Here is a 21,476-nt window from a genome sequence, read left to right on the forward strand (position 1 = left end):
CCTCGGGCTGCACTGATTTGTTCTGAGGCCCTAGTCCAAATACACCAAGTCACCTGGTTCACACCTGTATCTCCACTGCCTCACACATACGTGGTCCAGAAACATGGATTGGATTAGAATTGGGCTTATGACCTAGGGGAAATCACTCCATTTCCTTGGCTTCACTATCCTCATCTGTCCAATAAAACCGAAATACAAGCTTTGCCTCATAAGCTCATTGGGATGGGTAACTAGTCGCAACTAAAAAGCCTTTCACATATAAAGTGTCCCTGAGTGATTGGACATTTCCTGGTGCTGATGCCCAGATTACAGCTGGAAGGTACTCACAGCTGCCTCCCAGGGTTGAGAGAGCCCAGGTCCAGATCCCGGTCAAACTCAGTGCGAACGTCTTCCAGGGTCCCATCGTCCCCAAAGGCCCCCCACTCGGTGTTGATGCACATCCTCCCCTCGTCACCTTCCACCAGGTCAATGTTGCTCATGTCCTCCATGTAACACGCGTTGGTGCCAGTGCCTGAACAAGGGGTCAGAGAGAATGTGCAGTGATAGAAGGGCCCCCAGCTGGGCAGAGACAGAGAGGACTCTCAACGCCTGAGAGGCCTCTGAATGTACCAGAAAGTGCTTTTGATCCACTCTCGGGGCTGGTTCTCAGTGAGGGAAGCAGCTTTGGCAAGCCCAGGAAGTTCATGAGAAATAAAGCTGACATGTCAAGTCTACACTTCTCAGGGTGTTAATGGTTTGCTGTGATGAATGGAGTCAATTGTGAAGAAGTATCTGATGAATATGTATGAAAGCTAACAAAGCACACATACAAAGAGGATGAGTTAACCTAACCTTCTAAATATATTTTTAAATCTCCAACCCACAGTCATTTTTTTAATCCTTTCCCTAAGCTACTTAACCTCTTCTCTATTTGATACTAAAAATATTCTTTACTCAGGGCCTGCCACGAATTGTTCCTAGCATAAGCTACACCCTTATCTTTGTCAGCGATTAACTATTACATATGAATATTCCATATTCAAAGACAAAATCACTCCAAGGAAATGCCTCAAACAAGTGAATATTGGAGGGTGACTGCAAATGGGCACCATCTGTTTGGGACCTATTGGGATGATGGAAATGTTATAAAATTGGATAGTGGTGATGGTGACAAAACTCTGTAAATTTACTAAGATTCATAGAATTGTACATCTAAAATGAGAATTTTTATGCCTTAATAAACTACTTGTTTGTTTGTTTTTCAAATATCTTCCCCTGGCCAATACTAAAGCCAACATAAGAAATTAGAAATGTAGAGAAGCAAATGTAATACAATATTTGAAAAAAAGCCTTTCTTAGAAAAGCATGGACACTGTTTAGGCATGTCACCCAAACTGTGGGTTACCCGATGTTGTCACTAAGACAGACACAGTGGACTGTAACTGGATGCCATGACTGGCAAGTGCCCATCCCATTCTGAGGTGTGGGGCCAAAGAAACGGGAAAATAGATCAAGCCCCTCAGGTGTAAAGATCCTGCCTTTGGGAAAGTAAGGCTGAGGAAAGTGTGGTTAGCAATTAAGAAAGAGCAATTCGGAAAACTTTTTCCAATAGTGGTAAAGGAATGGGGAGGCAGAAGCGAATATTCAAGGGTATATCCAATCCAGTTGTTGTCCCCCAAAGTGCCTTCCAATGGACCCCTCCAGCAGAGCCCCTCCCAGCTCAGGGACCCACCTACCAGATGCCCCAGTGCACTGCTACCTCCCTGGTCCAGGCCTCCACTACGTCTTGCCTGCAAAGTGCGATGGCCTCTTGGCTGGTCACCTTACTTCCACGCTTGCCGCCAATAGTCAATTTTCCACACAGCAGCCAAAATGAGCTTTTTACAAGTGCATACCCCACTTATCCATTCCCACCCAAAGTCCTCCAGTGCCTTCCTCTCCCCTGGGGTAAAAGCCAAAGACCCTACAGTGACTGTGTCTGTGTCCTGTGCAATCTGCCCAGTCCCATCTACCCTCTCTAACCTGAACAGCCTACTATTCTCAGCCTTTGCTCACTTTGATTGAGCCCCCACTCAGACTCTTAGGGTTCCTTGAGCACCCCAGACTCATTTCCATCTCAGAGGTCACAGGTTTCCTCTTTTCTTTGCCAGGGACTCTCTTCCTCTTGATCCTCACTTTGCTCTCTCCTCCCCATTGCTGAGGTCCCTGCTCAAATGTCACCCCTCAGAAAGGACTGCCTTGAGCACCCCACCACACTCACTCTCAGTCACATCACCCTGCTTTATTTTCTTTATCACAGTAATCACCACCTGACATTATCTTATTCGTTTAGGCCTTTTTAGCCTTTCGCCCACCTTTCCACTGAAAGCTCCGTGAGTACAGGAAGCTTTGAGTATTAACTCACCACTGAGAACCCAACACACAGCACAGGGCCTGACACAACGGGCACTTACTGAACACTTGAATAAGTAGTTGCGTGTATTAATTTTTCATCTTCCTGTGTTGTTTCTCCTAGATAGAAAGCACCAATACCCTTCCCACTGAATTTACTCAGAGTTTGCTGACACTAAGCCCCAAAACAGCCCCTGTCCCCCACCCCCAAAACACAAGTCAAGTTGAGTTACCGATGATGACACCAACTTCACAGTAGGGATCATCATAGGCGCATGTCATCATGGTCCCCACGGTGTCATTGACCAAGGCCAGGATGTCCACATCTATATCCTATTGGAACACAAGCCCCAGAGGGCATCAGTGGATGGGACGAAGGCATTATCCCTTTATCTTCCCCCACACAGGAAGCAAAAGCAGTGAAGGTGACTGGTTGAGACAATCACTACATCCCACCCGCTGGGCCTGCTTGGAAGATGCAAGGCTTCTGTCAAGGCTCAGGGGTCTAGTGGAAGAGCAGTTGGGAGCTGAAGAGGGGAACCCATGCTCCTGCTTTATGGCCCAAAGCCTCTGTGCAATGGAAATATGAGAGACAGCCCACCAGGACACAGGCCCTTGTTCGAAGGACCCTGAGGAAAAAATGTTGATCTTGGGAGCAATGGTGATTCCAGGAGAAAACGCCAAAGTCCTCACCTCTGGGGACACCTTAGTCTCAGTCAAGTCCTCTCTGTGAGCAGAACCATGGGTTTCCCGCCTGGGTTTTCCATTCTGCCAGGTCAACCTGGGTTGTTACACCATGGTTCCCCAAGATTTAGGGGAACATTTTAAAGTAAAATGAAAACAATAAGAGGAGAACACAGACTACCAAAGAATACTATCACAGAAAAAAGAGGAAAAAAAAGACTGGAAAGGTATACATCAAAATAGTCCTCTTGCTGTCGAGGTAACAAATAATTTGGGTTGATTTGCGAACTTCACAACTAGCAAGGAGCATGTCTTGCTTTTTTGGTTATTTAGATTATTGTAAACTTTATTCAACAGAGATATTCTACAAATGGTGGGTGGAAAGTGAAATAGAGAGCCAAACTGGAAAGAGAGCAATCTCTTAAGCCTCAGAGAGGAAAGGTGGGGGTTGAAGCGTTACACACAACATGGCATCCAACCAAGATCCCCTGAGGGGGCTGTGGCAGCTGGGGAGGCCCCAGGGCCGTTCGGCCCAAAGCTATTCCGCCCAACGGGTACAAGCTCACCAGTGGGTTTATCCAAATTGGCCGTGTCAGGCCTACAGTGAGACCTTCCCTGAGATGGATTCCTTCCCTGATTCTCCTTCCAGGGCCAGCACAGTGTGAGACTCCTCCCGTTAAGAGAAAGGGCCGGGACTGGGAGAGTTCCCTACGCTGAGGCCAGTTCCTCACCTTGTGTTTTTTCATGGCTTTGGTCAGACAGTTCACTACATCTGTGTCCTGAACTCCCCGCACCTTAAATTTCTTCGTCCATGAAAGCAGGACACCCTGGAGGAAGAATTCAGATCCAGCTAAAGCAAAGAAGGCGCTCAGTTCTGAAAATGAGCTGCAGGAATTTTATGCTCGAAGTGCACCGTGCCTCCCGCACCTCTCCCCACCGCCTTCTCTTTTTTAAGTTGAATCACCCCACTTCTTTCAACATTGCCTCAGAGGTGTTTTCCAATGATTTAAACATCTTTATTACTCCCATCCGAGCAGTTCGAAACATCACACATAGTGGCAGAAAGGACAACTGCTGAAGAAGAGTCAGAACATTTGGAATCACGAGCCGTCAGACAAGTCATTTAACCTCTCTGACCCTCCGTTCACTCAGCTGTAAAATGGAAACATCACTTCCCTGCCTGTCACAGAAATTGCTCTGATGGAAAAACCTGGTGTGTGCTAGATGCACATTATGTGTACAGAATGCATAGTTTGCCAGGTCCACGAAACAGAACTAGCATGGTGTTACTTTGTAAAACTCCCTCGGGAATTTAATTTCAACTTAGAAAAATAGTTCTTCGTTTTCATCATCACTTATTTGCTTAAAATTGGTGTTTGCCAAGAGTTTTATGTTAAAATAGCAAATAATCAGAATTTTTCAGGCTAGAAGAGAACTTGGAAGTTGAGACTTGCTCAAGGCCACAAAGTCAAAAATGGCTGAGCTCAAACTCACACTCGGATCACACCTGCCCAAACCCCTTCAGTTTATGGATAAAGAAGCGGAGATTTAGCGAGGAAGGAAACTGCTCTAGGTCTCACAGGGCATAAAGGACAGAATCAACTGGAACTCGGGTCTCGGACTCCCAGCTAGACAGTGGGCTTTTCCCCTGCACCACAGCACCACCTAGTGGCAGCTCTCCCTAACTTCTGCCTTGATAGGCTTTGGTAACATCCTGCTTCATCTGAGAAATTGTGGGGTGGCATCCTCTCCAAGAAGTGCTAAGGGTAATGTGGAACCTGTGGGGTGAGGCTGTATGGACATATGGGGAATAAATGCTTGTGATATACTGTTAAAAAAAAGCAGTGTATACAAATATATTTTTTAAAACTATACAGTGTAATATCAGTATTTAACAGATACGACTGAAAGGAAAACCCAACAATTCTAGCAGTGGGTATCTCTGATGGTTGGGATTAAAGGTGATTTCTGTTTTTTGGGTTTTTTTTTAATTAATTAATTTATTTTTATTTATGCCTACAGTACCTGGTCTTCCTAGGTGGTCTTCCATTCACTTACTAATCAGGCCCAGCCCTGCTTAGCTTCCAAGATCAGACACCGGGCTTGTTCAGGGTGGCATGACCATATACCATGGACTGTAACTCTACTTGGGTGCAAACCCAGGACCTCCTGTGTGTAAAGCAGACGTGCTAACTGCTACACTATGGAACCACGTCCAATTTCTGTTTTCTTTAAAATTTTCAGTTTCTATCCTCCTCCTTCTCTCTCCCCTCCCCCACACCCCTTGAAAAAGGTATAACAATTTTATCATCAGAAACACACACACACAAAGAAACTTCCCTTTGGCTAAAACTTTGTTCTCTCATTAAAAAACAACAACAACAACAGCAGCAGCAGCAATAAAGTGACCTCCTCGTTTAATTCCACAGCCCTCATCTTCTTTAGCTATTTTTTAGTTCTGCACAGAAGCTCCCTTAGACAGACCTCCTCATGAATGCATCCCCTTCCCACCTCCTTCTGCATTTGCATGGCTGGTCACCACCTTCCCCAAGAGCACTTACATTAGTGTCACAAAATCTATACCTGCAGCAGAACCATGGTTAAATAGCTATGCCCACACTAAGTAATTGTTATTAATGCATTTCCTTGTAGCTGAAGCTTTTCTACTTAGCCTTAAACTTCACTGAAAGGCAGTTTGGGGAAAATTTTTATAAAATACAAGTAATTGACTAACTTTGATGAGCAAAGCATTTCTCCCTTCCTTGATTTAATCAAGCATTCTTTCTTAATTTAAATGTTACCTGAAAATCCTTACTGGAATATGACACAAAATGAGTCAAAATGCTTTCAGCATCTGCTAGCATTTTAAACAAAGTTCTGGAACTGTCTTCCTGGAAAAGCAGTTTGGTCGGAAAGTTTGTGAGCTTGAGCTGAGCCACTCTTGGATGTCTGGCCTTAGGCCAGTCTCTTAACCTCTCTGAGCTGCAGTTTTTCTCAAATATGAATGGAAACAATCATATCTACCTCCTATTATATTTTGGGATTTTAATGAGCTAATACACATCGAGTTCAACATAGTGCAAGGCACAGTGTCAAAATCTGAGGTATAGTGCTGCTGCTGTTGTTGTCATCATCATTGAAAGATACTGGGGGGATACTTGACTTAGATAAGTCCTGGATGGACAAACTACACACAAACACACACACACACACACACACACACACACACACACACACACACACACACAGAGTTATCAAGAAATTATGCAAGTTTGGTTCTCAAAGTCAGTTTAACTCCTACAGAGCTTTGAGAATGTTCTTCCTTCTTCTTGGGGTCTCTATTCCAAAGCTCACATAAGAGATTGGTGAATCTGATCTCGAGGCCTGATTCCTGACTCCTCCCTCTACTTCCTAAACCGACTCCGGGACCTCTGCTCTTCTAGCCAGCAAAGACAATGACACTTCAGAGCAAAGCTCCATGTAGCCTCTTTTAAGTTCTCTAAACCTACTTTATACTATTTGTTTTAATCCTTTCTTTATAAAATAATGAACAAGCAAATCTAAGCCTATCCTCTGTATAGATGATGGCAAATTCCCATTTAATGTAATCAGGAATTGATTGTGCCTTTCAATTGTCAGATAGTTATCAGGCACCTGTGAAATACAAGACACTGTGCTAGAGCCCCCGGGGGTGGAGAGAAAGAAGGATATAAAACAGCACCTGCTCTCCAGAAACATCTGTTGAATTGAGGACAAGGTACAAAAGCTGGAAGAACCAAGTCACTTAGGGACAGTCATCCTAACCCTGCAGCTACTACTGATACACCAAGCACAGTATTGGGCACTTTGCAGATGTTTTACCTAAGCTTCACCTCAGCTCAGCAAGTAGATATTTTGTCCCTGCTTTACAGATGAGAAAATGAGAGGCTCAAGAAGTTAAGTAACTTTCCCAGGACACACAACTTTTCTGAGCCATGATTCACAGCCAGGTCTGTGGGATGACAGAAAAACTCATTTCCTTTCCACAACTGACACCCCAAAGTGGCTCAGGCCAACAATATCAAACACATCCCAAGGTGGTCCATGGATTGACTGTCAGCTGGGTGTCATGACCAGTATGTGTGGTAGGAGATCACAGGCCACCACCCCAGACAGGCTTGGCCTGGGAAGACCTGACTCTTGTCTTAAACCCCCTGCCCGAGAAAGCTCACTGTCCTTTTATATGGCCCCTTATTTATTTTCACAGATTTACTTAAAAAATCAGGTTTGCCATATCCCTGTCTACAAACTGAAAATCTGAGGCACACGAAGATGAATTAGTCTAGACCCCACGTGGCTGGTGGCCCGGCTGAGGATGTATACCCCAGATGCGGTGTGTCTGCTCAACAACGCTGTCATCCCAGTGGCCCCACCTCAATCCTCTTCCTAAGCGCTTATTGTAGAGGCCAGATTTCCTGAGCCTTCTCATGCTTACTCTAGTCAGCTGTGTCAGGGATTCTAAGCGTGGTCCCCAGAGCAGCAACCTCTGCATCACCAGGGAACCAGGTGGAAATGCAAATCTAAGGCCCCACTGATTAAGAAAACCCCAGCAATCTGTGTTTAACAAGCCCCCAGGAGATTCCAACGCAACCAAGATCTGAGAACCACTGAACTAACTGGGGAGAACCATGCCACTCCCTTGTGCTGTGCCCAAAATCCAGGCAGCCACCTTAATGAGTTCTATGCCTCGCATTTCCACCTCATCGGTTAAGAAAAAGAAAAAAAAAATACAAGCAAGAAAACTCCTGCTGACCCCTCCTGTTCCCAACCTGACTCCTAGACATTCTTCAGCCCCAAACTCCAAATCTTGCACAGCTTCTTCCCTCCCCAGCCTTACCTCTTCCAATTTAGTCTGTCTGCAGGGAAAAGAAAAGGTTAGGCCAAGGGGAAATTTCTTATTCTTCAACCCTCTGGTCTTCATGAAATCTGCCACACAGTCAGCTACATATTCAAACAGCTGCAGAGAAGAAAAAGCACAGGATACTGGGCTAAGGCATGGCCACTCATAAACTAGATGTCCAGGCCTTCCCCCTACTTTACAGAGACCCTGCCCTCGTACCTCTGAGCCGTTCCCTCGGATAATTTCATTGGGTGTTGGGTAGAACTGACTCTCCATCTGGACTTTCTGTTTCCCGTCTTCAGAGACTTGCACCTTCAGTACTCGAAACTTGGATCCTCCAAGATCCAGGGAAAGAAACTCCCCACTTTCTATTTAAAAAACAAACAAAAAGTTAACATTTATTGAGGGTCTGCTATACACCAAGCTCAGCACTGGAAGTTGAACATGTAAGTAATATTGTTAAGTCTCACAGGCACCCCATGAGCTAGGTATCATTATGTGCACTTGCTGAGACTCCACAAGTGCAGCCATTGACCTGAGCCCTCCCAGTAGGGGGCAGAGCTGAGGTGTGAGCCAAGTCTCTCTGACCCTGCAGCCTGAGCCCTGACCTCTGGGATATGCTGTGGGGAATAAATGTGTTCCTCCTGAGAAGGCAAATGTAAACTGCAGGCAGGTGGTATTAGAGACAGGCCTTGAGGGTGGAGCCCATTCTCACATGCCACCACCGGGAAGAGAGCTGGTCCTCCAAGAACAGGGACTGAGAGTGGGGGTTAGGGTGGCAGACAAGGCATGGAGGAAAAGATGGGAAGAGAGCAGAGAAGAGAACCAGCTCCACTACAGGCCTCTGTCTCACAGGCAGAGGGAAAATGCTCCAGGAGAGAAGGGAGACAGGGACCAAATGATGGTCCTTAAAGGCCAAGGATGCTCAATATTTGGGGCCAGAATCACTCCCAAAGGAGAAAATGCGACACGACCCAGCCCAGCTCAAGATGGATGCTATTAATAAAAAGGTGGAAATGAAACACATGTTTTGGGGCAAAGCAGTCCATCTTGATGAATTCAACTCAAATCCAGACAGAATTCCTGCCCAAGCCCCCTTCCAGTGTCTTCAGTGTCAGTCACAGACATGGAATGGTAACGCAGATGTGAAACAACAAGACTTTGTAGGATTATCTGTACCTAAAAGTGGCTGCAGGTACCAACATGCTTCATGATATGTGCCCAAGGTATACGTAAGTAAAACTCCATGTCCACAAATCTGGGAACCCAAGTGGCCTTATTTTGTACTATGTAACCCCAGACAGGGCTGCATGGATCTAAGGGGACAGCTGGCCATTCAGTTTCACTCCTTGTGAAAGAAATAACAGAGGGAACTTGCTAGTAGATGGTAAAAAATGAAATGGAAGCATCCTGAAAACCAGAGGTCAGCAGGGTAGCCAGGGTGGCCACACGGATATGGGCTGAAACCATGGAGAAACCCCAGTTCCCTCAAGGCCTGAGTGGGCTACAGTTCCAGCCCTCAGAGTCCTTGTGTCTCCCTTCTTTGTTGTGTGTCCTTGCACAACAAACTTTCCTGACCTGGCTCAACCAGGTGTCTCTGTTCCTGGCAATGAAAGAGCTAGAGGCAGGCTCTCACGATGCTTTTCAAACTTTAATGTGCATGTGAATCTCCAAGAATTTTGTTAACATGAAGATTGTGATTCAGTGGAAGTGGTGCTTGAGATTTTGCATTTCGAAACAAGCTACCAGGTGCTACTGCTGGCATGTGGACTTGTCAGAGTAGCAAAGGTATAGAGTCCTCATTTACAGATCCAGCCAATTGGGTCTTTTGTTTTTGTGGAAACATCTGGGAAGCGAGGTTCTTAACTTCCTAGATCAGTCCTAAAAGGAGCCTTATGGAGCATTTATTATTATTCAGGGAAAGAATGCAGGAACCTAATCCTGAGCAAATTGTATTAGCATTCATCATGTACCCAGCAAAAGATGCTTTCAAAGATGTTATCTTGTCATGTAGGAAGTAGGGTAGATCACACAATCCATGTATGGATATTTACTGAGTACAAGTCTGTACCAAGTAACGTGCCAGGTACTAGGGATGCAAAGATGAAAGACTTCGGGAGCCCATCAGAAATACAAGCAAGTCATTTCCATACAGTAAGTAAAGTGCTCTGATCATGGGAAGCACAGGGAGTGGTATATCTAAATCAGAGCAGGAGTCAACAACCCAGAGGAGGAGATACAGGGCTGAGTGGCTGAAGGATGAGCAGGAGTCAGGCAGCAGGACAGGGGAGACGTGGGGTCCCAGGGAGAGGAAACTGTGAGCAAAGAAATGAGTTCACATTGGGGGGTAGGGGGGGAAACTTGTGCTTTTAAGAAAGATGTGACAGAAATGAGGTTGGCAGGTAGTCTCAGGTTAAATTAGGAGGGATTTAAAAAAGCTGCCCTACCTCTCAAGGAGCTTGGGCTTAATCCGAAATGATGGGGAGCCAGAGAAAGATTTTAAGCAAGGGAGTGCCAAGATCTGGTTGATATTTTGAGATAACACTTCTAGCACCAACCAGGATAGACTGAAGGATTTTAATAAAATAAGAGGTTCTCGTGCTGCAGTCCAGGTTAGAGATGATATGCGAGACCTCGTGCAGTGTTGGCATGGACTCATTCATTCCTCCAGCCACCAGCACCATTATCAATCTACAATTATCTTACTCCACCAGTGACTCAAGACACTAGTTCACAGAAACCACACAGTACGATCCCTTCTGTGACTCTGACCCCAGAGAAAAGACACATCGGACTCCAGAGGAGGAAGGACCTGCCCAGAAGAAGGTGACAGCAACAGTGGGACCATCAGGCTCTTTACAGCCATGAGTAAGGTTATCATAACCTCCCATCATAGGGATGTAATGTATAGCATGGTGACTATAGTTAATAATGCTGTATTGCTTATTTGAAAGCCACCAAGAGAATAGATCTTAAAAGTTCTCATCATAAGAAAAAAAATTTGGAACTATGTAGGGTTATGAATATCAACTAGACTTGTGGTGATTGTTTCACAATATATACAAATATTGAATCATCGTGTTGTACACCTGAAACTAATATATGTCAATTATATCTACATAAAAAATGTTAAAAAGAACATAATTTTAAAGAAAGAAAAATGACCTCCAAGAGGATGAGATTTCTTTGACAATCCACCTTCTGTGGATGATGCTTCCATGACATCTCAGTGGCCCCAGGCTGTGGACATTGGGGTTCCCTTCTCCTAAGCCACTGCCAAGGCTTGTGCCTCTGCTCCTTCCTCATTCCCTAGTGTAGTGTCTTGCAAAGGCACACAATGATTCAATGTGTAGATTCCGGGAGGTTCCGAATCTCCATGGGGTGAAGCCTGGAAAACCATATGTTTAGGAATCACCCCAGGTGAGTCTTATGCTCAGGCGAGTTTGGACCCCTGTCCCTGTGTAGATCCCTGGGCCCATCAGCCAGCTACCTCAGGGCTCCCCAGGCTGCCTTGAGGAAGAGGCCAAGCAGAGAAACAGCTGGGATCAGGCCCACAGAATCACCATCGCAGTCACAATCAGGTGATGGGCACTTTACTAATGACTGGGAAAGCTGAAGGCACAAATGATAACGCTTTAAGGCACTTTCTAAGAACAGCCAATTGCAGCTCCCTGACTGAAACACTGGGAGGTAACTATGGCTCCATTTACCTCCTCTCAGGTAGATTTGCATGAAAAGAGGGGAAATTACAGAGAGTGGATGAATGCAAAAGGATTTCTTTGGAAACTGCATACATTTCTGAAATTGAGGCCCTAAGGGATTAGGAGAGTTCTATTTGTTTGGTTTTGTTGGTTAGTAATCATGAAATTATGCCACCAGCTCACAAGAGCTATGGCAGACTTGGGACAACATTTTGGAGATTTTAAAACGCTTTTTCCATGTGACCTCATCCAATCGCAACGACACTGCGAGTTGGTAGGACAAAATGACCACAGCCCTTCTACTGATAAGGACAGGAGCACAGTGGTCCCAGGACTTGCCAAGGCTGCCTGGTTCCAAAGGGACTCTGGGCTCAGGGACCTCCCTGCCTCAAGATCACTGGTAAGATTTATTGTGGGAAGAGAGGCTCTGGGGAGATCGGAAGAAGGGAGATGGTATGTCCTGGCCTGGGGAGGAGGGAGTTCCTAAAACCTGTTCAGTTTCATTTCCGAACTTTCCTGAAGCAGCCAGGACCAAGAAGGCGCATCTGGCTCAGTATCCTCAATGTCACCAAAGGCCATTTTCCCTTTCTTCTAGGGACACACCCCTACGGGAGAAGCCACAGCGCAGGAAGCCAGGAGGACTTTAACCTGGTGCATCCCACTTGCACATCCACACCCCAGGAATCAGGTGCTTTTTCTGAATGGCCTCGGATGACCCTTCGAGCAGCGCAGTCCCCACTGTCACTGCACTCTCAGAGCAGTGTCAGGAACCACGAGAGATTTCAAAGTAGGACTGTCTCTTTCCAAAGCTTATGTTCCTCCAGGGTGGTACGCTGCCCACCCTGCACACCACCCTCTAGCAAGGGAACAAGTCCTTCTCATCACAGTTCCCAGTGGCCTCACAAACAGCAGGGCCAAGCTACTTTGACCCAGGCATAGTCCCAAAGGGGCCCAGAACCTGGCTAATCCAATCGAAGGCCCCTGAGATCTCCCCAAACTTCAATCCCTCCTCCTTCAAGAGCCCTTGGTGGAGCTTGGTTGGAGCACTGGGACCCTGGCACTGGGAAGTCCCTTGGTCCTCAGTACTCTCATATGACCTGGGGATAAATAACAGTTATCCCGTGGAGTTCTTATGAGATGTATGAGACGGTGAGTCCCCAGCACCCCATGACCAGAGGAGTTACTTGGTAGATATCAGTTCCTTTCCCTTCTGTGGCTTTCCCAGGGCTGAGAATGGAGGAGTTGGATGGAATCTCATAGATTCTTTTTAGAGGTCTCTAGACTGTGGTAAGCAAAATAATGGTCCGCCAGAGATGTCCACATCCTAATCCCAGGATTCTGAGACTACCTTAGTTCACAGGGCAAGTTCGCAGGTGGCATCAAAATTGCTCTCATTTGACCCTGAGGTTGGGTGGGGCCTAAGGTTATCTCAGGGTTTTTCGATGTGGAAGACACAGAAGGGAGAGTCAAAGAGAGATCTGAAATTGCTACACTGCTGAGTTGGAGATGGAGAAAGGGGTTTGGGCCAAGGAATATAGGCAGCCTCTGGAAGCTGGAAAAGGCAAGGAAACAGGTTCTCCCCTAGGGTCTCCAGAAGGAGCACAGCCCTGCCCACACCTTGATTATAGCTCAGTAAGACCCACTCAAACTTCTGACCTCCCCAGCTATCAGAGAATAAATTTGTGTTGTTTTAAGCTGCTGAGTTTTTGGTAACTTATTACAGCAGTAGAAAACTAATACATAGGCCAACTCTCTCATTCATACAGATAGAGAAACTAAGACTAAACTTTTTGCCAAAAGTCACTGAGAAATGACAGAGCTGAGCCTACAACCCAGGTTTTTTAAATTGTCATTTAATATCCTTTCTATATATCATGCTATCTTCTATTACTTACTATTGATAGCCTAGAATCTAGATACCTAGGAGTAAAATGCCATTTCTTATCCAGTCAATAAATATTTCAGAGCCTAACATTGGTCAAGCACTATGTTAGGTGCTCAGTACACTGTGGTGAAGAAGACACAGACCTCACCCTCATGGGGTGTTGGTCCAGTGGGGAGACTCTCATGCACAGCAGGGTGATAGGTGTGCTGAGAAGCACCTAACCCAGCATGGGGATGCTTCCCTGATGGGGGAAGTGATCTCCACACTGAGATAAAAAAGCTAAATTGGTGTTCACTAGGGCAAGAGTAGTGGGATGTTCTAGCAGGAGAGGAAACAGAATGTGTAGGGCCAAGGAAGGCAGAAAGAAAGCAAGGTGCATTTGAACTCTGGTTCAAAACCTTTGGTATTGAGTATAACTAAAGCATAGAGAGTTGGCGAGGGGCGATGAGGAGAGAGGGGTAGAGCAACAACCAGAGTACAGGAGCAAACTTCAGGTACCCACCAACTAATAAGGAAGCAGGGGAATCAGGGTCCCTGGCAGCCCCCTGCCCCGCTCACCTGAGCCATCTGGAATGGCCCTGACAAAGGTAGGCAGCATCTTCACTGAGGCTGTGGGGTTCGTGTCCTTTCCCAGGCCCTTCTGCATTTCGGCCTGGAAACGAGTCATGATGTCCAAAAGGGTCTCATCGGAGAGCCGCATGTGGTACAGGAACCTGTCCACCTGCAATAGACACCAGGGTAACCAGGGTTGGCTGCTGGGGGCACTTGCCCTCCAGTCACGGCTGTAAATTCCCAGTCCCATGATGAAGCTGCATGGGGACAGCTTCATGATGTAGATTCCCAAAGGGTTTTTGCCTGACCCCTCATCAAGCTGGGGACAAGGTGGGGAGTTGGAGGAACAGAATGGAATGGAAATCTGCGGGAAGTGGAGAGAATCATTCCTCCAAAGGGCAAGCTCTGAAGAAGAAATGATTCCTCAATTTTTCCGAGGGGCAATAGAGAGGAAAAAACTAAGAAAGATCCAGGGTTTCTAATTCTAGCCCTCACCATTGTCCCATTGCTTCTCCACTGGAAAAGACTAGCTATAGCTTAAACCTCGATTCCTAAATGTGAAAGCTGTCTAATGTCCAATGATGACATATACATCCAACCATGTTTCCCTTTGTTTATGGGCTGCCGGGAAGCTCAGAGATAAATTCAGTTTCCAACTGCAATGTCTAAAAGCTAGTCCTTTAAATTTCCATTTTGTTTTTATCTGAGATTGTTCTAATTAAGATGAGGTTTAATTTTTAAAGCCAGCTCCAATTGCTATTAAAAATAAGTAGATGTCACTGAAGTACCAGAAAATTGGGGTACAGGAACCCCCCATGGGAGGGAAGTTATAAAAATTACTATGGCTATGCTTACTCTACTTGAAGGCAGTATGTCACATCGGGATGGTAGCTTCATCCCTCTTGCAATTCATTGGTTGGGGGCAACCTGGATTCTCGGCACTCGCTGGGATGGATTATTGACCAGGGCAGGAAGAGGGATGGTGGCATAAGCGCCCTTTATTTGCCCCACCTTTGTATACTGAGTGGCCTCTATATGCATCCAAGTCACAAGGAGGCTTGATATCAGCATGTTCCTGTAGGAACTGCTGTCTCATACTTTTATCTAAGACTAAGAACATGTGTTACAGTCTACAAAGTGCTTTCACGTACGTCACCTCGTCTAATCTCCATGACATTCATTTGAGGCAGCCAGCTAAGGCCATAACTATTGTCTAATTGGGAGATGAGGACTACAAGTTTCAGAGCCATGAAGCAGCATTAGGAGAGCTGCAGGTAAACGGCAGTACCAGGGCTACAATGCAGTATCCATAGTCCTGTCCCACAGCCTGTTTTTGCTTTATGGTTTCATGCAGGACCCACAAGCCCAACGGACAAATTATACCAAAAGTACAGGGGCCACATGACCTTTATCATAGGACAGATGCCCCCAGCCATCATCAAAGTCTAGAGGGAAGGCATCCCAGCTCAGCTGGGGGCAATAAGAGACCCAAGCCAGAGAAATGGCCCATGGTTCCAAGAACCTGGGGGCCAGAGAGAGGCCAGAAAACCATCAGAGAGTCATTAACAAAACAGGACAATTGGGCTTTCAGCATATTTGAGAAGATAGGACGGAACCAGGTCATGCTTCATTAAGGGCTTCCTGTTCACCCTGAGTCTATTTGACTAATTGGTTGGCACTGCCATGAACACGGAGAAAACCAACGAAAGGGACGTGACCCAAGTAATTGGGGCTTGGGAAGGGTGAGATGTACTATATGGGAACTAAACGTGCTCTTTTATCACCCCAAGCAAGCCCTTCAGACGGTGCCCCTGAACCTATTGCTCATTTTCACTCAGCCCCCGAGTATAAAAAACTCCTCTGGGCAGTCTCATAGTGTCGTCCCTTCTGTGTAAGTAATGGTTTTGAGGCCCTGTTAGAGTCATTTGTAAGCTGCAGTTTAATAGTCATTTGGGACTTTGGGTTACTGCTCCTACTGTTAATACATTAAAGTAAGGGCAGAAAGAATGTTGACTTAGCAACAGTTTATTGTTTATTCTTTATATCTTCTGCAGCTTCTAGTACAGTAGCTAAAAGGGAAGAATGAAATATGTGCAGGGACCAAAAGAAAACCCCAAACCTATATTTTAAATTCAGATAGGTGATTTGGGGCCTCTGTAACCAGGCACACATGTCATGGGCACTAAAGGAAGGTGCTTGAGTTGTAGAAGCCAAGCCCATTTTTGGAGTGACTCACAAACCATATGGGATATCTTCTAAACAAAAGAGCCAGCAAGCAGCACATTTAATGTAGAAAGAGCAAAATTTTAAATGTAAGTTCAGAGTTTGCAGAATTACAGGATGTGGGAGCCCAAGGGACTTTAGAGCTCACTTAGTCCAAAGGTCCTGTATGAATCGAGAGTCATAAAAAGGGTCAATTCTTTGACCCAGCGATTTCACTACTGGGAAGCCATCTTTAGGAAATGATCCCAAAGGTGGAGAACATTAAATACATACCAATGTTTATTGAAGCAATTTTTAACTGTTGAAAAAAATGGTTTCGAAAGTAGCCTAATGTCCAAGAAGGGAGTAAAGGACAGGGTATCCAACTTGAATGAATGTTAGGAAGAAAATAACATGATAATTATAAAGAAATGGAGAAATGTGCATAAGTGGTTACAATATAGCAATAAGGACACAAGTTCAGAATTGCATGTCCTATATGAATATAACTATGAGAACACACACTGTGAGAAAAGACTACAGAGGCTTCCACACAGCAAATATGAGTGTTTGAGAGAAGGGTGGGATTGAAGGTAACATTTCCACTTTTCGTAATGTTGACTTACTAAACTGTAAAAAGGACACTTTGAAAACCTAAGCAGTCCTTCTCTTATGAGTGAACAATCTACAGGTCAGTGACCAGGCCCAGTCCAATGTCATCAATAGGTTAAATAATGTTAATATATTGAATTGGAAGAAAAGCTATCAGAGTAGTTTCTTTTTCTTTCTCTTCTTTCCTTCACTTTATTTTGTTTTTGTTTTAAAGTTGGTATAGGGAGATTTTAGAAAATTGTTCCAGAGTCTGACAAGTAACCCTAGCAGGCAAGTACAGCCCAGGATCTTGATAAGGCCAGAGGCAGGAAGCACAGGAAGGAACTAAGGCTACCTGACCCCAAAGAAAGAACCTGTGCCTTTTGACCAGGTATGGAATGATTGAGTAAATGTTCTCAAAACCTGTGACTCATAGCAGCAACCCATAAACCAGCCGCCTATCCTACCCCAGACACCTGTTGGGTCACTCGCTTAAGGTGGCTGCAAAGTGTTCCTGAGTTCCCCATTCAGCTCACTCTCACAAGCTTCCCAGGAGCAGGAAGGGTCAACTCCTGGCCTTGGCAAAGGCTGACCCTCCAGCCAGAAGGGCCTGGAACGGATGGGTGGAAGCTGTGTTTCCAGTCAAAAGGACATCCTGAGATGGCACCTGGGTTGGTGGACAAACACTTCCACCCGACTCTAGGGTGTTAACAAAAAATTAACCACCAAAAAAAAAAAAAAAAAAAAAAGCCCAAGGAAAGGAATCTAATTTGCAGAACTTCAGGTGTCAAGTTCAAAGCCTCCCCCTTTGGGGATTAGAGAGATACCATGCAGGTTGCATCTTCACCAAGCAGGTGATAACAGAGAGTGAATTCTTAAACAGTACTGTGCAGCATGTTTCCACCTCCTTAAGAAGCCAATAAAGGTTGAAACTAATCAACAAATGTAAATTAAAACAGGGTATATCTGATTGATTTATACTTTAAGATCTGCTACAACCTCTGACCAAGCTGTAATGAACAGGATTTAGTGGGAGTTTTTCCCACCAAGCACAGAGGACTGTAAGGGACCATCCTCCTTTCTCTGAAAAGCCAGGAAAGAATGCAGGAGGAGTCAGTGACTTTGGTTTAATACCCCCAGCGCCACCTTAAATACTTGGATTACCTTAGCTAAAACTGCCTGCTGGGAGGACTTTCATTAATTATAAATTGAGAGACATTACAGTGAGCTGGTGTGGCTAGGGTGGCCAACTGGGTTTATTGCGGGGCTGCCAGGAGAGAATGCTGATGGCCTCCGGTTGAGCCTTGCCAACTTTTAACCAGTCCAGTTTGGAATGAATTTTGTAGGTGCGTTTCTTGGGCAAAGTGGCAAAATAATGCACACCATTAATAGCGTATCGTTGGCAAACAGCACATGCCAGTAATATGTATTTTGGTTATTGTACATTAAAATTCACATCCCTCTTGGTGCCCTATTTATGTTCTTCAATAACATGAAAAATGTGAATTACTTTATAAGTTCTCAAAATGTCTTTTAAAATGTCTCTCCTCTCCTTTGTAACCTTTCCCCACAAACATCCCTTACATCCCTTGCCATCCAGTATCTGCTAAGGGAAGTTCCAAGTGAAATTCAAAGCTCAGGACAATAGGCAATGCCTAGCCTGTGGGAAGTTTACTTCCTCTTCCACTACTATGAGTTTTTTGCTTTGTTTTGTTTTTTAACTGTCTTGCGCTCCCTGTATGTTTTCTAATAAGCTCTCTTAAATCCTGTGGATGTAGGCAGGATATCAGGTCAGTAAAGAATGAAGCAGACATCTCTCAGCTTTGTGAGTCCTTACCTTCTTAATATGATCCTCCTTCAGCTTGGTGAAGTAAAATGCCATCAAGTGTACCGCAAACATTTTTCCCAAGTTTGGTTTCTCCTGAGATGAGCAGAGATTTCTGTGCAGTGTTTACTTACACGTCTCCGGAGTACTGCCCACTTCTAGTTCAGGCTAGAGGCCTCTGGGGAACTAGGTGCTACAGATTAAATACTTTCAGGCTGCTTAGTTCAATGATTAAACTTCGCCCCCTCTCTCTGGTCCCTCCCTCCAGCACACTTGATTGCCTAATAGGAGGCTTAGGATGGTAGCCAGAGACTTGGTGGAAGAGAGACAGGGGATGGGTTGCTTGATTCTTTTGAGACTCTGGTGACACAAAATCTCGTTGCTAAGCAACACTCACAAGCCAGTGCTCCACCAAGCCCACTCAGCCGAGGAAAATCTTCTGAGAAGTTGGGTGTTAAACAATACCAACTTTCAAATGGCTGAGCTGTTCTGCAAATGTCCACTCTCAAGCTGTTCTCTTTAGCCCTTTCTCTTCAACTCAGCAGTATAACTCCGTGACTCCCTGCTCCTCTGTTCAAACTAAATATTGCCCTGGTCAGGGAGATTTCAAGAATGTTGGGACAAATTCCTCCATATGTGACAGATCTCTTAGCTAACAGTCCATGGTAATGGAAAATAATTGATTAAAGTTTATCTAATTACAATGCTAAGCTAGAAAACCTCATTTCATAGGTAGTGACACAGAAAAATATATGCAAGAGAAAGAATGAACTGAAATAACCAGTACTCACTGGGAAGTTGCTGCTGGAGAGAAAAATTGAAGTTACAGAAGGGAAATGCCTCATGCCACTAAGATATTTGTTTTATTCACTTGATTATCTCACTCATCATACTTGATATGAGAAGGACCCAGAAAGAGGCCAATGCCTGGGTACAACAGACCCTGTATTCTTCCCACAGTTATTATTTATTAATGAAATTAATAACAATAACAATGGTATTAACAACAGTAGCTAACACAGATGGAGCATTTACTATTCCCATTTCTTAGACGAGAAAACTGAGGCCCAGAAAGGTTAAGTGACTTACTCAAAATTCACAAAGCTTGTAAAATGGTGCAGTGAGGACTCAGACCCAAGAGTTCAATTCCAGAGCCCAGCTCTTAACTAATACAATATTGCCTCTATTCTTTCTCCACGCAATAAATGCTCAATTGAAAACTATTAGTAGCAGTACCTTTCTGCTAGTTATTATCAAGAATTCCAACTACTTGGAAAACTACGTATGAACATTTCACTTCAGCAAGGTCTGCCCAGAGAGGGGAAAAAAGCAAATGAAGGAATTCTTGACTATAACTTCCTAATGAAATGCTTCTCATTCCTAATGAAATGCTTCCTAAAATTAGCAACTGACTAGATGTTAATGAAGGTCAGCTGCGACCCCAATATTTCTTGCTCCTACATACCACCTCTTCAACAAAAGGGAAAAAAAAACATGTTTTCCTCGCCAGATTAGCAGCCTCAGCTTTATTTACTTTTCTACTGCACAATCTCATTAATCAAAACGATTACCAAACAACTGCCTGGTGATAGAACCTTTCAACAGCTGTCTCTCCAAAAGCCACTGATTCTCCAATCAGTACTCTTTACCCATCCATCATGTGTATGAGCCACTGGAAGCCTAGCTTAATCAAGCTCACAGTACGTGATTAAAATTACTCCAGATACTTTTCTAGATTGATATCTTGGAAATAAATATCAGATACTGTCTCCCAGATCGAGAAACTCAATCTTTTTCAGCCTGTTTACCCCTCAGACTATGAACTCTCTTTTAGCTCCTTTACTTTGCATATTTTACAAGCAAACAAAGGTTAACCTTGTTATTGAAACTATTTAGCTCCCCATACCATGTGGAATTGCTGGTATTCTGAAATAGGTGTGTTATGCTTGAGTCTACACAGGCTGAGGAAAATATCCTGGGACAGGTCACCTACCCACAAGTGATAACTTTACTTGTCTTAATCCATCCATTTAAAAAGTAACCTCTGTGATGCACTATGGCACCAATTGATGTTGATTTAGCCGACACAGGGATAAGAGGTTACAATGGCCAGTATACAAAAGGACATAAAGCCATAACTAAAGGTCTCTGCAATCTCATGGCTGTTTGTGTCCAGCAGCCTTTAATCAGCCAAATGACACCAGACAATTTCTATCTGCTACATCATTCCATTTTTTCTCTAAACAGATCAGCATTTACATTATAGGTCTGAGTTAACCTACTAAACCAGGAAGCTTAACGATTGGAGTCATCTAGCTCAACACTCTCACTTTATAAAGACGAAAATGATTCAATTATTTTATCATTCCTCATCTGATTATTCCAGTCAAAGCTTTGGAACGTTTTACCCTTATTAAAGTTCTACGTAGCTATTCAAAGATATCTGAGTGTAAGTCTTATAAGCACTTGGAGTTTGCTTAAAAACACCCATTTGAGGGTTGGCACTGCCTAGTGACATTTTAAAGTATATCACCTATCTGACCCAAATCTTCCATGTGAGAGGGGACATGCTCTCACCTCTATACATGTTTTCATGAGCTCTCCCTTTGGCAAGTCCTAAAGAAAACATCTGCTTTCCTTTAAGTCCTGAAAATGGTAAGAGGACTAAAGTCCAATAGGATTTACCTATTTATTCGGTAAACACTTGCATAGTATTTACTAGGTGTTTTTCAATATTAATTCCCAGGGCAACTATCATTCTCTCCATTTTACAAATGGAGAAATGAA

General features: G+C 44.5%; 1 protein-coding gene across 1 annotated transcript in view; it reads right to left on the minus strand.

The window, feature by feature from the left end:
* The window catches only part of HKDC1 (hexokinase domain containing 1), a 41,937-nt gene extending 23,042 nt beyond the window's left edge, over positions 1 to 18,895 (minus strand). Inside the window, exons 1-7 of the mRNA XM_016133089.2 lie at positions 18,702 to 18,895; positions 14,078 to 14,240; positions 8,153 to 8,301; positions 7,931 to 8,050; positions 3,786 to 3,881; positions 2,604 to 2,703; positions 328 to 511 (exon numbers count right to left, since the gene is read on the minus strand). Of these exons, the coding sequence (XP_015988575.1) occupies positions 328 to 511; positions 2,604 to 2,703; positions 3,786 to 3,881; positions 7,931 to 8,050; positions 8,153 to 8,301; positions 14,078 to 14,240; positions 18,702 to 18,764 (875 nt within the window). The 5' untranslated portion in view covers positions 18,765 to 18,895. The remainder of the gene's footprint in view (positions 1 to 327; positions 512 to 2,603; positions 2,704 to 3,785; positions 3,882 to 7,930; positions 8,051 to 8,152; positions 8,302 to 14,077; positions 14,241 to 18,701) is intronic.
* Between the last annotated feature and the right edge of the window lie 2,581 nt (positions 18,896 to 21,476).

Source organism: Rousettus aegyptiacus, unplaced genomic scaffold (genome assembly GCF_014176215.1).
Source record: "Rousettus aegyptiacus isolate mRouAeg1 unplaced genomic scaffold, mRouAeg1.p scaffold_m13_p_6, whole genome shotgun sequence".
Lineage (NCBI taxonomy): Eukaryota > Metazoa > Chordata > Mammalia > Chiroptera > Pteropodidae > Rousettus > Rousettus aegyptiacus.